A 16,944-nucleotide genomic window follows, 5' to 3' on the forward strand; every position below is an offset into this window, starting at 1 on the left:
GTGGCATAAATGTTACTTGCCACTTGTCACCCCAAGCCTGGACATGGACTGCTTCAGTATCTGAGGACTCGCGAATGGTGCTGAACATCGTGCAATCAGTTAGCATCCTCACTTCTGACCTTATGATGAAAGGAAAGTTGGTGAGGATGAGGTCAAGTATGTTTTTCCCTCTTGTTGGTTCCCTCACCACCTGCCACAGACGCAGTCTAGCAGCTATGTCATTTAGGACTTGGCTAGCTTGGGCAGTAGTGGTACTACTGAGCCACTCTATTGAAGTCCCCCACCCAGAGTACGTTCTGCACATTTGCCACCCTGATTCATCAGCTGAGGGAGGGTAATCAGCAGGTGGTTTCCTTGCCCGTGTTTGACCTGATGCCATGATGTTGAGGACTCCCAGGGAAACTTCCTCCCAACTGTATACCACTGTGCCGCCACCTCTGCTGGGTCTGTCCCATCTATAAGGTATGATTCCATGAGGATGACTATGTCAGGCTGTTGCTTGATTAGTCTGAAACGGCTCTCCCAATTTTGGCACTAGTCCCCAGATGTTAGTAAGGAGGATTTTGCAGGATCAACAGGGTTGTGATTAGCGTTGTCATTTCTGGTGCCTAGGTCGATGCCAGGTAGTCCATCCTGTTTCATTCCTTGTTTGTGACTTTGTAGCAGTTTGTTACAACCGAGTTGAACCAGGACCACTATTAGCTCCACCTCTTAAGATTACCTGCACTGAGGGCTGATTTGTCTGTAATGATCCCAAAATAGTATGAAAGGTCTTACTTACAATCACTACAAGAGCTTTGGTGGAAGCCTGGGAGAAAATCTCAGCCCTCGCTTTTGCTCTGGATGCTGCAGGAATTGGAGATGAGAATACAACCCTTCCCTGTCATTCTTAAATAACTTTTGTCTCATGTAGATAGCATTATTTTTAATGTATAAGCTTTTAACGTACAAGCATTGTATGAGCTACTTTTCAACTGTAGTAAGTTACTTGCACCAAAATTGTGTGTAAACAAGTGACCATTCAAAGGGATTTGGTGCATTTTACCCTCCCTTGATTGGCATCTAAATCAGGAGATGCAGCAACTGAAAGGATTCTAGGAAGTATATCTTCTGTTACCTAATTCTTTTGTATACTGATGCTTCTCAGTTTGTATGTGAAGAAATGTTCCCGTAAATGTAAATTTGCTTGAAGAAACATTCTAGAATTCTGTAATATTACTCATACATCAAACACAAAGCAGCTAATGAATCTGTTTTTCAGATATCACTATCTTCAATTTTCTCTTCCTTTGCTGAATGTGCTGACCACTCTTAGGATCTAATGCTACAGTCTGCAGTACCTCACTCATTGCAACCATTTTTACATACTAGTCCAGGTAGCAAGGATTAAATTTTCTTGGCTCCAATGGGACAGGTCCCCAATGCATTGTTTGGGATGTTTCGCAGGAGTAGGCCCACTCAACAGAGGCAGGCAGTCAATCTGTATATTTAAGGCCCTGATTAGGGACCATTTAGAGCACTCACAGCTCTCCATCATGTGCAGCCGCCAGCTCAATAGAGGCAGCCTACCTGTGGCAGTCCTTTGGAACTGGAACGCCAGCAGAAAAGGCTGCACTGTGGCCTCAACAAACAACACAAAGGGATTTTGCTTCTGATCCAAGGTGCCTGTCGACTTGACTCCTTGGAAATTGTACTTGGGGAATCTGACCCTTTATCTCCTGTCCGCCTCAGCCACACTCATCTCTCCTGGTGAGGTTGCTGTGGCTTCAGAGCTGTTGGACCGCTGATTGGGCTGGGGTCCACCTGCTTTTCTTAATTGAACAAGCGCAGTCAGCCAATTTAGAGGCCACCTCAGGGAATTTTGCTGCTGGCAAGTGTGGGTTTGGGGCCCCTTTTTGGTCCTGACGTTGGGATCCCAAAGCCCATGAGCAATATCTTGACCCATGTGTCAGCAAATTATCTAAGAGTAGAAAACATTAAAGGGCCCAACCCTGAATTAATTATGCATGTACACTTACGGATGTTCCAGCAGGAGACATTAAACGGAAATGGAAATTTCAACTGATGTTTTACTTCCCCAAGCCAAGGACACCTAGTTTGATTGTTGCTTCAGCCCATATCAACTCAGTCCAGATCAAGGAACTGGGTGGAAATTTCTCAAATAGACAATGCATTTACACAAGAAGGAAACAGTTAACTTAGCAAAGTCAAGGAAGAAATATTTATAAAGTCTGGTATCAGGAGCTGTCATCTTGGCATTATCAGTCTGATAATTGCCTCTTTTAGGGTGAGTAAGACCCTGGGAACCCTGCTAGCATGTCATTTTATACTCAAGTTTTGAGGAACTTCAGTCAATAGGTTGCAAGCAGATTCTTGCATAATGGAACTCTTTCAAAATAACTTTTATTTAAGAAACTCTGGAGGGCAGAAAAATAAAAAAAAAGTCACTTTTTTAGATTAGTTTAATAGGGAACAAAAAAAATCAGTCAATCCCATCACATTTTCTTAAAAAAACATAGGTACATATTCAAGCACAACTTGTGTTGAGAGCGCGAATATTAAATTCCCAGGAAAATACTGCTTATTTTAAAGATGCCTTTTTTTTTTAAAATTACATGGTCTTCCCAAGAAGATGGCACAGAAATCTTCCTGAAGTTTTTTTTTGCATATACAACAAAAGCATTTCACAAAGTGAAGTCATTCACTGGTCTATACATAGTGCTTCATTTATAACGTGACAAAGACACTGCATTCAGTTATAGCAGAAAGATGATAATGTATGGAAAGGGCTCCATACACTCCTTAGAAAAAAACACTTAACAGTGCAATTAAAAAAAATAAATTACATTATGGAGTAAAAGGCATGCAATCTGGCCACTATCGGTACCCCAAAATTAATAAAATAAAGCTTTAATAAATCTGTACAACATTGTAATAACAGGAGAGAGTCCCAGTGAAAGATCTTCTTTCTGAGGCATTTTGACACTTGTACTTCCAAAAATATTTTGCTTTCATAATAGAGTTTTGGGATATAAAGTATTTACACCCTACCTGCTAGATAACACCAAGGAACAGCAGTTAAATAAATCCGTAAACAAATCAGATTTGACAATTTCCTTTAAAATATATATAATTTTGAACCTTATTTACAGCTTTGTTTCATTTTATAGGAAAGTAGACAATTTAATTTCCGAAACTTTTACTCAAGACACAAATCTTTTCACTTTAGCAAAAAATCCGTTTGGTTTCGATGCTTTGAAATAACTTTTAACAAGCAGCTGAGAGGGAAAAATAAAAGTCCATAGGTCTTTGTGGCCTGTGTAACGGTATAAATGACAAAAAGGCAGGTCAAGAGCAGTTTTCTCTATGTGCAACTCGCCTGGGATGTTTTATGCACACTGCATTTGAACTAGTTTTAGGACTTCCTGATGACTTAGAAAAAGTAGCAAGTTTGTTTAATTAATTGTAATTGGGTTACTCTTTATATAAAATAAAATATATAAACAGATTTACAAATCGTCACCCTGGAGAAATTCTCCATCTTCCTCATCTAAAAGTAGGTCTGTATCCATGACATCTGATTCCTCCATCACATCTTCTAAACCCTGAATGAGGTCATTATCCTCCACTTCGATTTGTCGCTTTACCATACTCATGTGATCTGGATGAAGTAACACATGTGTTACTGGAGTAGCAGGCCTGGCTATTGTCGCTATTTCACCAACTTCAAGAGCTTTCTGTGCCTTCAGTCTCTGCTGTTCCTCCTGCTGTCTGTGTGTTTTCATGTGAGCATTTCTACTTTTAATCTTGTAGAACATCCTGAAACATTGAACTGACACTTAGAACTATGTACACTCAGTAAAATGCAAGAAAGAAATGGTTATTTTTCCATATCTGAATGAAACCAAGAGAAAATAATACAAAGCTATGCAAATGGACAGCTGATTAAAAAATTCTGGGGGCTTAGGGGGAAAAAAGTGCCGTCTAACTTACTTTCCACATTCCTTGCAAGGGAAAATTGTAGCAGCATCTGTTTCACCACTGGTTGTACTGTGTGCAGGAGAGTTCTTCAGAGAGGTGTAACCAGGCTGAATTCCTCCCACTTTAAGTTTAGCCGCAGAAGTCAGCTTTGGGATCTGGTTTGAACCACCATGAATACGTGCATGGCCGTTTAAAGCCTGTCTGGAGCTGAATATCTTAAAGAAAGGGGAAGATGAAGAGAAGAAATTCATTTTACTCATCCTATGCTGGAACTCTTAAGTCAATTCAACAAAACAAGAGATCTTTAATATTTTGTGGCCTTAGTCTTAAATGCATTACATTAAACTTTCATTTAGAGGAGCACTGTGATAAACTACTTGGAGTAAAAAGAGAAAAATGGTTTAATAAGTTAAGGAGTAACCATTTAAAATCTTGCAGAAAATTTCCATGCTACCATGCATCATATGTACAATTTTAAATGTTAACATGCTTTGTCTAAAATTCACTATTAAAATGTTATCATGATATTCCAGGAGGCAAAACAGTCTTTTAGATTTTAGCAATAGTGTGATGTTTTTCAAAGATAAAACTAGCAGACTTTATTTGGTGTTATGCTCACAGCATGTCCCAATTTTTCCCCAAAAACAGCACTCCTGTAGAGTAAAATTATAGAACAAAAATAGTACTGTTGAAATGTCTTCAAATGCTTAACAGAGTAAATTCTTTAAGCTTGCAGCGATTATGATGGTGGTTGTCCACTCCAACCCATGCTGAAAAACTGCAAAGTTGGCTCCTGTGTTGACCCTGGCAGTCAGCATGTCATGAGCAACAAATGCAAAGCACCAGAAAATTATACAAACGCAGTGACCATAAATTATCTGCTGAGGTCAATTAATTTGTGTGCAGCACACAAAGCGCCCACATTGTGGCAGTGCTGCTGCATAGGAGGTACATTATTGGCCCTGTAGTGCATAGTGCAACTTAACAAAACCTGCTTTTCCTTTCAAAGCATTGCAGAACATAACATTCCCTATTGAAGCTTGGCAGTCTGATAGTCAGGCAAGATTTGAACACAGAGCATTGTATTATGCTGTTTGTTGTAAGAGATTAAGAGTGTTGCAGTAATGAAACAATTATACCACATTCTTCCTAATAGCTTTCTTTGCAAGTACTGATCTTTATAATGATCTGACCAGCAGGTGATACCATTGTTCCATTCCCCCAAAATTCTGTATGAGAGTTGCAAATAGTGATTTTAAAAAATTGAACATTTTCTTTGTGCAAAGGAATATAACTGAGGTATTAAATTATCCAGAGGTGTAAAACCAAACTTTCAGTAATTTCAACAATAAATATTTTAAGCTTTCTAAGCCTAAGGAAAGCTTACATAAAAATATTCTTGGGTCCCTTTTTTTCCCTTGAACTGCTTACTGTTCCAATAGAAGTAGCTCTGATAGGTGCAATACAGTAAGTCCTTGCTTTAAGTCAGCCTGTTTGAAGTCATTTCAATTTAACATCACTCAGTTAAAGGGGTGGGTATTCATATTTATAGTTGGGAGTTTCATTTTAACATCATTTCACACCAGGTATGATGTAGGGTTGCATGACCCGATTCGACACCATTTTGGAGTGGCCTCTTCCACTCAGACTCCCAGTTGTCGGCTCTCCATCTTATGGCTTACCTCTGCAACCCTGCAAATTGAAGTTGTTCTCACCCCAGAGGTTGTTTCCTGCCTCTGTTGCTCATCTCTCGAGCCCTCGCTCACAGAGGGTTTGGGAGAAGGAGGTGGCCAGAGTGAGGGTTAGGCAGCTGCAGGGTCAACGGCAACCAGGAGGGTCAAGGAGCACAATGTGCAACAAGCCAGAGGGTGGGGGAGCACGATCAGCAGCAAACTGAAGGGTCGGGGAGCGGAAGAGATAGTGAGCAGGAGGTATGAGTGGTAAGTAAAATGAGTTAAAAATTTTTTAATATTCTGATATTTATTTTAAAAGTTAATTTAGCAATGTACGGGATTTAAACTTAAGCGTTGAATGTTTCAATGTTTTTTTTCTGATGACAGAGGTCCTACGGAGCCTAACTAAAGCTTTTACATTGGTTGTAATGGGAAAATCTGATTCACTTAACCTTGTTTCAAGTTGCACTTTCCAGGTATGCAACTACAACATTAAGCGAGGAATTGCTGTATCTGCTTCTAGTAATAAGTGGTGATCCAAACTTCCCATGCCTTAGTGAAATTGCCCCATAATGTACCTCTGGCTATGCATTATTTAAAGTGAAAGACATTTCTGTGGCATTTCTTGACATACTGCTGGAAAGTAGAGATTCTTGAGCCATAGAATCAGAATAGTAAAGTACAGAAGGAGGCCATTTGACCCATCAAGTTTACATCGATTCTTCTGAAGAGCAATCCAGATATTTCACGTGCTCGTTCTTTCCCCATATCCCGGAAACATCATCTCTTTCAAGTATTTATCTAATTCCCTTTTGATGGCGAGTATGAAATCTGTATCCACCACCCTATCAGGCAGTAAATTCCAAATCTTAACTGCTCCCTGAATAAAATAAGTTTTTCCTCATGATGCTTTTGGTTCTTTTTCCAATCATCTCAAGTCTGTGCCATTTGTTTATCAACTCTTCAACCACTGGAAACTACTTCTATTTACCCTATTCTAAACCTTTCATGCTTTTAAACACCTCTATCAAGTATCCTCTTCTCTGCTCTAAGGAGAACAACAACAGCTTGCCCGGTCTATCCATGCAACTGTAAGCCCTCACCTGTGGAACCATTCTAGTGAATGTCTTCTGCACCTTCTTCAAAGCTTTCATGTCCTTAAGAAAGCGTGTTGCCCAGAAATAGACAAAACTCTAGTTGGGGCTGAGCTAGTGTTTTATATCGGTTAAGTATAACTTTCTGGTTTTGTACTCTATGCCTTTATACATAAAGTCTAGAATCTCATATGCTTTATTAGTTGCTTTGTTAACCTGTCCTGCCAACTTCAAAAATTTGTGCACAAAAACCTCCAGGTGGCTTTGTTCTTGCACCCTCTAAAATTTAGCATGTATTTTCTCTCCTCATTCTTCTACCAAAATGCATCACCTCACACTTTTTTGCATTGGAATCCATCTGGCATGTGTCCATCCATTTCACCAACCTGTCTGTTTTCTTGAGGTCTATTGGCTTCCTCAGTGTTTACTATACTTCCAAGTCATTAATGAATTTCAAAACCAGCAACGATCGTAGTACTGAACCTTGGGGAACGCCACTTCACTCCAGTCCGAAAAACAAGTATTCGTCATAACTGTTCTCAGTCCCTTAGCCACTTTTGTATCCATACTATTACTGCCCCTAGCATCTCCTGGGCTTCAATTATACTAACAAGCCTAATATGTGGTAATTTATTAAATCCTTTTTGAAAGTCCATTTGCACAACATCAACTGCACTGCCTTCATTCACCCTCCTTGATAGCTTATCAAAAAATTCCATCAAGTTTGTCAAACATGATTTTCCCCTCAGCAAATCCTTGCTGGCTCTTCATTATTTAGTCCATCCTTGTACAAGTAATTGGCCATTATAACCACACAATTCCTACATGACTGAAGGCAGGGTGAGCTTTTTGAACTTGTTTTTCCTTCCAGCTTTAGAAACAAATAGGATTGAACTCAGCCATCTTTTTGGGGGGGGGGGGGACTGTAAAATACTATTTCTTAGAAAGTAGGTGGGGGAGGCAGGAAATGTGAATGGCACCTGAATTTCCCATAAGGGGGTTAGCACAAATGTTTGGGAATCTATGATATAAACCATTCTAAAAGGTGGGAAAAGATGATGTCAAAGCTTTTCGTCTTGCACTCATCAGGTCAAGATTCAAGAATACCAAATGTAAAGGGAAGAACAACTTGCACCTCAAGAGTACTGACTGGTTGGCAAGTGGACTCTGATTGGTAGAGGTTTTGCCATGGAGAATGCACCATTTAACTGATGACTGGCAGTTAACTGCCAAGGTTTGTTTAAATTCAAAACAGGCAGCTTGACTCCGATTGGTTAAGGTATTCTCCTGGGGAATGAACCAGAGAATGGCTGTTGCTTATTTTGTTTAGTTGAAATAGGCATAGTGTGTGTATATGTACATACATTGCGCCTCTATCAGAGTCCACTTGTCAACCAATCAGCACTCTCTTCTCATGAAGTATAAATTGTTGTTACCTTTACATTTGGTATTCTTGTGAATTGTCCTGACGGGTGCAAGATGAAAAGCTTTGACAACGTGTCCTTCTTCAACAGTAGCCAAGTTCTGTACTACCAAATGATTATTCTAAAGGTATAATTTAGATGGGCTGTATCCTGTTGATCAAATCTTGAAGACAACAACTGATACTTACTGCACCACAATTAGGCATTTCACACATGAATGTAGGTCCCTGAACAACTGGTTGCTCCACAGTAATCATTTGTAGTGGCAAGGGGGACTTCTGTATTTCCGTATTATCATCTTGATCTGATTTTCTGTCTTCTTCCTCCTCATCCTCCAAATCTTCATCTTCATCACTAAACTACAGAAAGGAAGCAGAAATAAGGAAATTTAGTGTAATCATAGAATGAACAGTGAGTTTTGTTATATACAGTCCCATAGTCGAAATCAAGGTTTGAGACCGGATTGCATAAAATCAATTTGTAGCCCAGTAATGTTGGCATGGCAGCACATATCCCTTTGACAAGCATTATAAAGGAGGATTGACCCTTAAGTAATTCACTTAAGCAGAATTTCTAGTATTTCCCTTATTCAGCTACTGAGGATGTCTTTAATCCACTTTCACTTCAAGTTACCCTCAAAGAAGCTAATCTCACGCATGATTAACAGCCACTTGTGTGAAGTACCTGAAGGCTGTCAGTACCTATAGAACTATGGGCCAAATCTTCTGTTCTCTGGATCGTCAGGGACCGGACATACGACTGAAGGCATGCATTGGGATCCTATGGAAGTCCTGACTTGCAGACCTGTGTGGGAATGGTCCAAGAAGTTTCAACTTCCAATGAGCAATTCCCCTGTTCCCTAGGATCCTCCACAAATGTCTCCGACTCTGATCTAATGTCAGAGACAGATCCATGGTACTTATTTGGATAGTTACTCAGGAAATGTTACACAGATTGAAACCTCATCTAACAACTGGGTATCTACACAACTGACCTCCCAAACACCCTACCGACCTGACTCAACTGCACCAACACCACCAACTCCCCCCCCCTCAACCAACCTGACCACCTCACTGATCCTACCAACCACCTACCACCTCACCCACCTAGCCACTCACTCACTCACTAACATGAAGACTGAATCTTTAAACTTCCCATACAGCAATTAGCGCCAAAAAAGGGGTGCCCTGTCTTCCCCCAACACTGCTCAGATGCAGCTTCCAAAGGGACAGTGTGTTGTGCATTTCTGCATGAGCTGGGCTCAGAAGACTCTGGAAAAAATGCGCAGCATCAAGTTGGGAGAATTTGAAAGTAGCAGCAGCCAGACTATCAATGCCACTGCTCAGAAGACCTGGGCCAATATCTCAGTAGCTGAGAGTATTTTCAAGAAAGCAGAGAAGAAACCAGGAACAGTAAACTATAACTTGAGATCACAAAGTTCTCTCAATTAGTATCAAACTTCAGCTTTCAGCCTTTATCAACTTAATTATGTATACGTAAACATAAGAATGATTGCATCACTTTTAAAACAGATGAAAGAAAGCACTACCCTACAGACTGCTGTAGATCATTGATCACTTGATTAATCTGTTGGTAATTGTAGTTTACATACATGCATTTTAAGTACATAATCTAGCCATTTATTTCAGCACAACTGGTTGGTAGGTTCTCTTCCATTTATTTTTAAAGTTGATGTAACTATCGTTGTTTATGTTGCTGTAAACCTATAGGTCAGGTTGTCATGCCTAGCTACTGATTCTCAGTTAAATGTAATGTTTAGCCTATGCATACACAGGTTCATAGAAAGCACAGCACAAAAAGAGGCCATTCATGCCATACCAAGGCTGGCTCTTTCAAAGAGATATCTAATTACACAAAACAACACAAGAATTAGGAGACGACGACCTTTCGGCCCCACAAGCCTACTCTGAAATTTGATAAGATCATGGCTGATCTGATTGTGGCCTTAATTCCATTTTACAGTGTGCTTCCCATAACCCTAGACTTCCTTGCTGAACAAAAATTTAACTCAGTCTTGAATATATTCAATGACCCAGCCTCTACTGTCCTCCATGGAAGAGAATTCCATGGACTAACAAGCCTCAAGAGAAAACAATTCTCATCCCAGTTTTAAATGGGAGACCCCCTAATTTTTAAGCTGTGTCCCCTAGTTCTAGACTCCCTCAAGACCGGAACATAGTCGCAGCATCCACCCTGTCAAGTCCCCTGATGATCTTGTATGCTTCAATAAAAGCACCTCTCATTCTTCTAAACTTCAATGCGTATAGACCCAACCTACTCAGCCTTTCCTCATAAGATAGCCCCTTTTCACCCCAAGAATCAGTCATGTGAACCTTCTCTGAACTGCGTCTAATACAATTATATCCTAATTAAAGAGACCAAAACTGTACACAGTGATCCAGAGGCAGTCTAAGGCCATGTGCAACAGTAGCAACACTTCCCTACTTTTATACTCTATTAACCCTTGCAATAAACATCAACATTCCATTTGCCTCCCTAGTCACTTGCTGTACCTGCATACTAACATTTTGAGATTCATGTACCAGGACACCCAGGTCCCTCTGTACTGTACAGTGTGTCTCCATTCAAACAGTATACTGCTTTTCTATTCTTTCTGTCGAAGTGGACAACTTCACATTTTCCCACATTATACTCTATCTGCAAAAGTTTTCCCCACTCATTTAAAGAGTCTAGTTGAGGCCCCAGCATTGATCCCCGTGGCATTCCACGGGGAACATAGCTTGCAACCCGAAAATAAACCATTTATTCCTACTTTCTGCTTACTGTTAGCTAAACAATCCTCTACCCCCTGTATCATGAGGCCTTATTAGTCCACTCCTCATTCTTCCTCTTGCATTTTTTTCGCCTTTTCAAATTTATATCCAATTCCCTTTTGAAAGTCATGTCAACTTCCACAACCTTTTCAGAGAGTGCATTATGGATCATAACAGCACTAAAAAAAAATCTGGTCTCCTTTCTGCTTCTTTTGTCAATTATCAGAGTAGCTCAGCATAGGATGAAGGCTAGAAAGTTCAGCTCCTGGGAATTATCAAAGTGCATAATACTTGAAACCATTGATTAAAACAGTCTTTTCAGGTGGAACATGATACTGCTGAATTGTTACAAATGCCATAGCGCCACTAAGAATCTAAACTGGCAGGAACCGTCAGTCATCAAATGGGCAGACAGGCTGCTAAGCAACCTGTTCTGTGGCTACAGAATAGATTTCCTAGAATAATTTCAAAGCTCTACCTCATTGTGATACAAATGTAATTTATAAATCTGGTACCAGTCTGCCAATTTCAGATGACAAGTTGAGAGTACAAAACGATTTATAATTGCCAGTAAAATCCTACAGTGAGATTCCAAATAAGGTGCCTTTCTAAAGGGAAAGAAAGCAAATTGACAAGTATATAGTTAAGCTTTTTCTTAAAAAAACATCTTTATCTGGACTCACTCAAGTTCTGTCGAAGGGTCATGAGGACTCGAAAGGTCAACTCTTTTCTTCTCCGCTGATGCTGCCAGACCTGCTGAGTTTTTCCAGGTAATTCTGTTTTTGTTTTTTATCTTTATAATGGCTGTTTAGATCCATTGATTTACAACATGCTCTGCTACAGAGCTGCCAGAAGTACCAAGTGGATGATTCAGCTCTGCCTCCTCTGGAGGTCCCGAGTAACACAGATGTCAGTCTTCAGCCAATTTGATTCACTCCACGGGATATCAAGAAATGACTGACGGCACTGGATACTGATAAGGCTTTGGGCCTCGACAACATTCCGGCAATAGTACTGAAGACTTGTGCTCCAGGACTTGCAGTGCCCCAAGCCAAGCTGTTCCAGTACAACTATAACACTAGCATCTACCAGGCAATGTGGAAAACTGCCCATGTATGTCCTGTGCACAAAATGCAGGACAAATCCAACCTGGCCAATTATCACCCCACCAGTCCATTCCCGATCATCAATAAAGTGATGGAAAGAGTCATCAACAGTGCTATCAAGTGGCTCTTGCTTAGCAAATGATCTGTTCACTGATGCTCAGTTCGGGTCCCAGCAGGGCCACTCAGCTCCTGACCTCATGGCAGCCTTGGTTCAAGATTGGACAAAAGAGCTGAATTCCAAGGTGAGGTGAGAGTGACTGCCCTTGACTTCAAGGCAGCATTTGACTGAATGCAGCATCAAGGAGCCCTTGCAAAACCAGAGTCAACGGGAATCAGGGGGAAAACTCTCCATTGCTTGGAGTCATATCTAGCACAAAGGAAAATGGTTGTGGTTGCTGGAGGTTAATCATCTCAGTTCCAGGACATCGCTTCAGGAGTTCCTCAAGGTAGTGCCCTAGGCCATCTTCAGCTGCTTCATCAATGACCTTCCTTTCAACATAAGGTCAGAAATGGGGATATTCACTGATGATTGCACAATGTTCAGCACCATTCATGACTCCTCAGATACTGAAGCAATCCATGTCCAAATGCAGCAAGACCTGGACAATATCCAGGCTTGGGCTGACAAGTGGTAAATAACATTCATGCCATACAAGTGCCAGGCAATGAACATCTCCAACAAGAGTAAAACTAACCATCTCCCCTTGACATTCAGTGACACTCCAATCATTGAGTCCCTCACTATCAACATCCTGGCAGGGGGGGTTTAACCATTGACCAGAAACTGAACTGGACTAGCCATATAAATACTGTCGTGACAAGAGCAGGTCAGAGGTTAGGAATCCTGCGGCAAGTAACTCACCTCCTTATTCCAAAGCCTGTCCACCATCTACAAGGCACAAGTGTGATGGAATACTCTCCACTTGCCTGGATGAGTGCCGCTCCAACAACACTCAAGAAGCTGCATGCCATCCAGGACAAACTAGCCTGCTTGATTGGCACCCCATCCACAAACATTCACTCCCTAAACCACTGACACACAGTGGCAGCAGTATGTACCATCTACAAGATGCACTGCAGGAACTCACCATAGTTGCTTAGACAGCACCTTCCAAACCCATGACTGCTATGATCTAGAAGGACAAGAGTAGCAAACTCATGGGAACACCATCACCTGGAAGTTTCCCTCCAAATCACTCACAAAGCCAACTTGGAAATATATCGCCGTCCCTTCACTGTCACTGGGTCAAAATCTTGGAACTCCCTCCCGAACAACACTGTGAGTTTACCTACACCACAGGGACTGCAGCGGTTCAAGGTGGCAGTTCATCACCACCTTCTCAAGCGCAATTAAGAATGGGCAATAAAGCCAGTGACACGCACGTCCCATGAATGAATAAAAAAAGGTTGTTTTTCCCTGGCACGTGCCAAATTAGTTGATAATGGCTTGGGATTGCCTATTACTTCTTAATTTACTTCATCTTTTCTCGTACTCTTTTCAACCTAGGTCATGTACTACACTTTGATTTAGTGTAATTGAGGTAGAAAGGGGGAAGAAAAACAAAACACATCAGACAAAACTTTTATTCGATCACTATCCAACAACTGCTCCTGGAAATATCAGCTTAGCACAGGACTTTGCTCTGGTGCGATGTCTAACATGATCAAATCACTAGCATTCAGAAACAGATCATTGCTTTTCCACGTAGCACAAAAATGCAATTCTAATTCATCTTTTTTTGACAAATTGACTGGCCTCCAGTTCATCAGTAGTGGGAGAAATTTAGGAAGGCAAATGGCATGAAGGCTCTTTTGCAGCGGGACTGGGATACAAGAACAAAGAAGTCTTGCTACAGTTGGATAAAGCTTTGGTGAGACCACACATGCAGTACAATGTGTAGTTTTGGTCTCCATATTTAAGGAAGGAAATACTAACATTGAAGGCAGTCCAACGAAGGTTCACTAGATTGGTTCCTGGGAATTTGGCTGCAGCTAATATAAGACATATAAATTTTAATAGTTTTCAGATGGTGGTGGGTAAATTCACTTTAATGCATATGTCTTGCGCTTGGCAGGGAAATATATTAAAAATTCAACGCAGGACTGGTAGGAGGTAATTAATTATTTTTCAGATATCTATGCCATTAGATTCATCGAAGCTACATGGTCTCTGATAGCCATCTTACTCTAAACAGGACAATATATTCCCTTAACAATATTGACTGATTTGATTCCATATCAATGGGATAAAGTATATAATTAACATTTTGAAAAGAAACATGTATTTGGATCGATACGCCATGATAAATTTAAAGACTGAGATTGTTAAGGGACCAGAGATCAGTGAACTAATACAAGTATTAAATGGCTTTTAAAAATTCAATTCCATTTAACAGGAAACCTTTTGGCCAGCTAGTAGGTTCAAGACATAATTATCTTTGTATTAACTAAATAAATTGGCATAGCACAATAAAAAGATATCATTGTTCAAAGAAATCAATCGTGGACCTAAAAAAGTACTTCACTGCTAGGTCACCAGTGCCATTCTAGTTCAGGCTGTGACAGTGTCCATCAAAGTAACCTTAATCCAGAAAATTGGATAATGAATTTATGATTGGGGGGGGTGTGGGTGGGTGAGAAGGCAGAGATAGTAAATTGAAATTCTCACTGTTAAGCAGAGTCTCATGGCAAAATGGCAGAGAGGGTCCCAGCAACTTTTACCATGGCTTAAAGTAATGACCCGAATCACTCCCTCCTAAGAACTGTAACAGCGTGTGCCGTAGATAAGCCTCTAGCAAATTCTGGTCTTACATACATTTAATAACCATGTGTCAACTCAAAAGCTGAATAATTCTAAGAGATATCAATTTCCTCTGTCTCAAACATACAATGCAGCCAATTACAAATATTGAGCTAACTGCAAAGGTAAAAGGGCACAATTGGCACATAATCAACTCAAAGAATCCAGCATTTAAAATGTGAATAGTACACCTTGATTTATTAACTTCTCTCAGATCTCATCAGTGACTCTCACTAACAATTAGAGGAACAAAGGACCTGGGAATTTGAGCAAATTAAAATGCAGTTACATTGTTATACATGACATGATTACTGCTCATTGATAATACTGTAGTGCAAACACTTAAATAACTTGGAAGGGGGCAGAAAGAATAAATCCAGCTATTAAAGGAAAAAAAATCAAGTAATTTTGTGGAAGTGTTACAATAAAACAAATGTACACCATTGAGCGAAACTACATATATACTGATGCAATCAGATGAAAACTTGGTATAGATTTATCAGGCAAAGTAATATACATTTTCATCTAGTATTCTGATCTTCCACTTTGCCCAATACTGTTTTATAAATAAGAAAACAAAGAACAATTTTCAACCGATCACATTTTAAAAAGCTAATGGTACACAGAAGTTGTGGCACCCTTTAATATCAGAAACAAGTTATTGAAAGCTGTAAATGTATGTTTTCCAAAAATAGACATTTCCAGAAAAAATAATTGTAAAGGCTAGGGGAGGTAAAATTGGACAGCATCAACTTGTTGACATGAACAGGATGCAAATCATGATCCCTGTGCCGCTACAGGTAGGTCCAAGGCACAAGTGATATTGAGCCTTGAGCCTTATTTAAAATTGACTGGAAACCTGTGAGCAGCTGCGGAGTTTGCAAGCACTTGTCAGCAGCACAGGGTGTTTAGTTTCAGGCTGCTGCATTGCACATGTAAAAAATCTAATGCCCAAGGATTGCAGAGGAACAGAAGGACTTGTGGAGTCCACAGATCCCTGAAGGTAGCAGGGCAGGTAGTTAAGGCGTTTAAGAGGATATCTTTTATCAACTGAGACATGGGGCTGGATGTTAGAGGAAGCCATGTTCCCTGCCTCGCTGCCCCTGCAAACCGCTCCCCACTGGCTAAAGGTTTTTTTTTGGGGGGGGGGGGGGAGTGAGAGAGAGAGAGAGGAGCCCATCCATGATGCTGATGGCTATCCAGAAGCAATTTAACATTAACGCTAATTGATTTAAGGTGACACTTCTGACACTTTCATGGGAGGAAGTCCTGCTTTGGAGAGCTGCTGGCCAATCGAATGGCCAGCAGCTCTGTAGTCCCAGCAGTGCCAGCCAGGAGCAGTGGCCCCTGCTGGGTCTACAAGTAGTTCCACCATGCCAAGGAGCCCAGGTAAATTCAGGTTTGGGGATCCTGACAAGGGGAATGGTGACTGGGTTCAAGAGGCTGAAGGTAGGGGTAAAGGTGGATGACCTTTTAGGAGGATGAAGCACCTCCTGTAAAACTCCAGACAGGTGGATAGGCAACAGGAAGGCTGTCCATTGGATTTTATGTGCCCCCACACCTTCAAATCTGCCAGTGGGGGAGTGCAGAATGCAGCCCATGAAGCAGCAGGAAAAATTGAAGAAATAATAAAATAAAAACTTTTCTTAGCAGTATTTTCCCCCCGCCCCCATTCACAGGGTGTGAGCGTCTCAGTCTATGCCAACATTTATTGCCCATTCCTAAATCCCTTGCTAATGATGGTGGTGAGCTGCTTTCTTGAACCGCTGCAGTCCATGTGATGTGGGTACACCCACAGTGCGGTCAGGGAGGGAGTTCCAGGATTTCGACCCAGTGACAATGAAGGAACAGCGATAAAGTTCCAAATCAGGATAGTGTGTGGTTTGGAGTGAACCTTGCAAGTGGTGGAGGTTGCGGGTTTGGGAGGTGCTATTGAAGGAGCCTTGGTGAGTTGCTGAAGTGCATCTTGTAGATGGTACACACTTCTGCATCAGTGGTGGAGGCAGTGAATGTTTAAGGTGGTGGATGGGGTGTCAAATCAAATGAGCTGCTTTATCCTGGATGGTGTCAA

The 16,944-nt window shown here is 40.9% G+C and overlaps 1 protein-coding gene across 4 annotated transcripts in view; it reads right to left on the reverse strand.

Annotated features, from left to right (window-relative positions):
• Positions 1 to 2,447: 2,447 nt before the first annotated feature.
• Positions 2,448 to 16,944, reverse strand: part of LOC121293545 (transcriptional-regulating factor 1) — an 82,027-nt gene continuing 67,530 nt past the window's right edge. For all 4 annotated transcript variants that reach the window (XM_041216580.1, XM_041216598.1, XM_041216589.1 and 1 more), the window contains 3 exons: positions 8,361 to 8,531; positions 3,994 to 4,196; positions 2,448 to 3,819 (listed from right to left, as the gene is read on the reverse strand). In XM_041216580.1, coding sequence (XP_041072514.1) covers positions 3,510 to 3,819; positions 3,994 to 4,196; positions 8,361 to 8,531 — 684 coding nt within the window. In that variant the 3' untranslated portion in view covers positions 2,448 to 3,509. The remainder of the gene's footprint in view (positions 3,820 to 3,993; positions 4,197 to 8,360; positions 8,532 to 16,944) is intronic.

The sequence above is a fragment of the Carcharodon carcharias genome, chromosome 2, assembly GCF_017639515.1.
Source record: "Carcharodon carcharias isolate sCarCar2 chromosome 2, sCarCar2.pri, whole genome shotgun sequence".
Classification (NCBI taxonomy): Eukaryota; Metazoa; Chordata; class Chondrichthyes; order Lamniformes; family Lamnidae; genus Carcharodon; species Carcharodon carcharias.